Source organism: Penaeus monodon, chromosome 9 (genome assembly GCF_015228065.2).
Source record: "Penaeus monodon isolate SGIC_2016 chromosome 9, NSTDA_Pmon_1, whole genome shotgun sequence".
Classification (NCBI taxonomy): Eukaryota; Metazoa; Arthropoda; class Malacostraca; order Decapoda; family Penaeidae; genus Penaeus; species Penaeus monodon.
Window position 1 is genome coordinate 3,538,575 of NC_051394.1, and position 2,500 is coordinate 3,541,074.

Genomic DNA, 2,500 nt, shown 5'->3' on the forward strand with positions numbered 1-2,500 from the left:
CTTTAATATTTGTTAATTTCTCGGTATTCTTTACATTTTCCCGTGATGGCTGGTCCTGTCCCTTGTCTTTTGTTGTTTTCAAATTATTTTTAACATTCTCATCGTCCTTTTGCGTGGATTCATTCTTTGGTATGCTTTGTTTCCTCGAGGGAGTCTTTTGCTCAAGGGTTTTGCTAAGATTTTCAAGGTTTGTCTCCATTACGTGATCTGTTATGATTGGTAATTTTCTTGACCTTTCGGAATCAGTGCTCTTGTTACCGTTTCCTTTGGAGTTTCTTCTCGTTTTGGCAATCTTAGAGAGGTCTGTAAGCATTGAATTACAAGGAAGGAGAGGACAGTCAGGTATGAGTACATCATTTTCACCTAGAGTCTTCTTGTATGACACATACTCATCTCTATCAAAGTTATCAATCTTTACATCCAAGACAGAAACTGGTTCCACTGCTCTGGGTATGTATATTTTTTCGAGGCTGGTTTTCCTCCTCTCACTTAAGCTTAATTTTCTACTCTCTTGTGCACCTTCCTTCAGTGCCTCCTCATCCTCTGTCGCCAAAGGTTCAATTAAACCCACAGGACTCTCAGATTTTTTGGTTTCAGAACTCAAGGTAGTAGTGATTTTACTCTGCATGCTGGTGGTTTCACACTGTGTTGTGGACTGTGATGATGAGCTCACGTCTGTAGTCTTTATTGCATTTGATGTTTTAGAATCACTGTCCTGTATGCACACCGTGGGTGCTGTGTCTGCCTTTGAAAGTGGAGGCAAAGGTTCCGTTCTAGGCTTCCTACTAGGTTTAAGGAGGACAAAGTCAGCTTCCTGAGCGTTGATATTTTGATAGACTTCTGAAGAGATCCCATATGGTGCAGGGTACATGAGTTCGTCTTGCAGATCCCCAGGAGTGAAGAGTTTTTGAGTGTAAGATTCCTGGGAAGGAGTTAAGAAACTAAACCAGTCTGGTGAGGTGAGAACAGGAGGTTTCACACTGCTCCTCACCGTTCCTAGCACCTTTGCCATAGCATTAAGGCTGGGGAGGTCTCTGCCCAGGTCTTTGTAGGCTAAGGATTCTAAACCCGTACCAGAAGCTGAGCTGTTTGTAGTTACACCATAGGAAGATTCTGATACTCCCTGGGACATTGCAGAAGAATTTGTGTCTGTGTTTTGATGGCAGTGATTGCTCTGTTCCTCAGACGAAGAGACAATAGGCGGAGAAGGCTGCGACGAGAGGCACTGATACTCAGGCTTGGCTGAATCAAGGGAGACAAGTTGAGTTCCCTCCTTTAGATGGATGGGAATGACAGAGGATACGGCTGTTTGAGGAAATTCAGGTAAGCTGAAATCCCTTGGAATATAATTTAGATCGAGAGAAAATTTTCTTGGCGTAGAAGGCATAGAGGCAAAAGTAACACGAGTTTCACAACTTCCTTGGTCAAAGACTGGGTTGAGAACACCTGGAGACAATTTATGTGTGGGTCTGGCTGCACAGGCATGGCTTGTACCAGGGTTGACACATGCGCACTGTCCCGGCGGAGATGTTATAAGCTCACAAGACGTGGTTAGAAGGCCCCCTGACATAGGCTGTGTCCTCACAACCTCTGGATTTGTATACCTCCTTACGAGACGACTACGATAATTACTATAATACTCAGGATAGTAAAGGTTTGTACATGTTGTAGGTTCCTGTGCTGTTTCAAGGCTTTGGATACTGAAGGGTCCTCTTTTTGATTTATCACAGTTTAGCTGATATGGTAGAGTTTTAAATACACCATCACGTAATGCCTCTTTTCCTTCAGGGAGACTGAAGGGCCCACTCATTTCTTGGTGCTGTTGGTTCTTTCTTATAGGTGTACAAGATCTAGAAAATGGTCCACATGGGAGGGAGGAACCACATGTAGCGAGGATGGAGGAATTAAGCACTTTATTGTTAAAAGCATCTGAATAATGTACAATACTCTCTTTAGGTGTATTTTGTGCACCGAGGTTTGCTGAAATTAGGGAGACTTGAGGCTTTTCCTCCAGTGATATCAAATTCACTTCTTTCTCACTGAGTGTTGTGAGCTGTTCCTTTCTTTCACTTTCCTTTGGTTTATCTTTGTGACTAGCTATAATTACTTGTCTTCCTGACTCGCTCTCCGGCGAACCGTCCTTCTCGACACTTAGCTGGTTGGCCTCCGACGATTCCACTGCTGTCATATCTCTGCCCTTGTCGAAACAGTCGAACGGGGAGATGGTCGAGTTACTAAGGCTCCTCAGCGCTTCCTGGTCGCTTTCGTTCTTCGTGTCAGAGCATTTCGGGGAGGCCTTCAGAGGATCAAACTCGTCCAGGTCTTCTCCGTTCCCCGAATCGGGAGAGAGCTCCTGGGAAGGCTTCTGATCTGCGAGTGTCTGTTGGGAAGTGACAGCGGATGGCGGTGACGAGGAGAGAGCTGTCTGGAGGCATCTTGTTGTCAGTGTGGCTTCCATTACTGAGGTGTTGCTGCCGTCATATTAGCCAAACCTCTTTTC

General features: G+C 44.8%; 1 protein-coding gene across 1 annotated transcript in view; it reads right to left on the bottom strand.

Moving 5' to 3' along the window:
• Nucleotides 1-2,500, bottom strand: part of LOC119576806 (uncharacterized protein DDB_G0284459-like) — an 83,719-nt gene that overhangs the window by 2,579 nt on the left and 78,640 nt on the right. Inside the window, exon 3 of the mRNA XM_037924451.1 lies at nucleotides 1-2,500. This exon is cut by the window's left edge and continues 982 nt beyond it; it is cut by the window's right edge and continues 721 nt beyond it. Coding sequence (XP_037780379.1) covers nucleotides 1-2,458 — 2,458 coding nt within the window. The 5' untranslated portion in view covers nucleotides 2,459-2,500.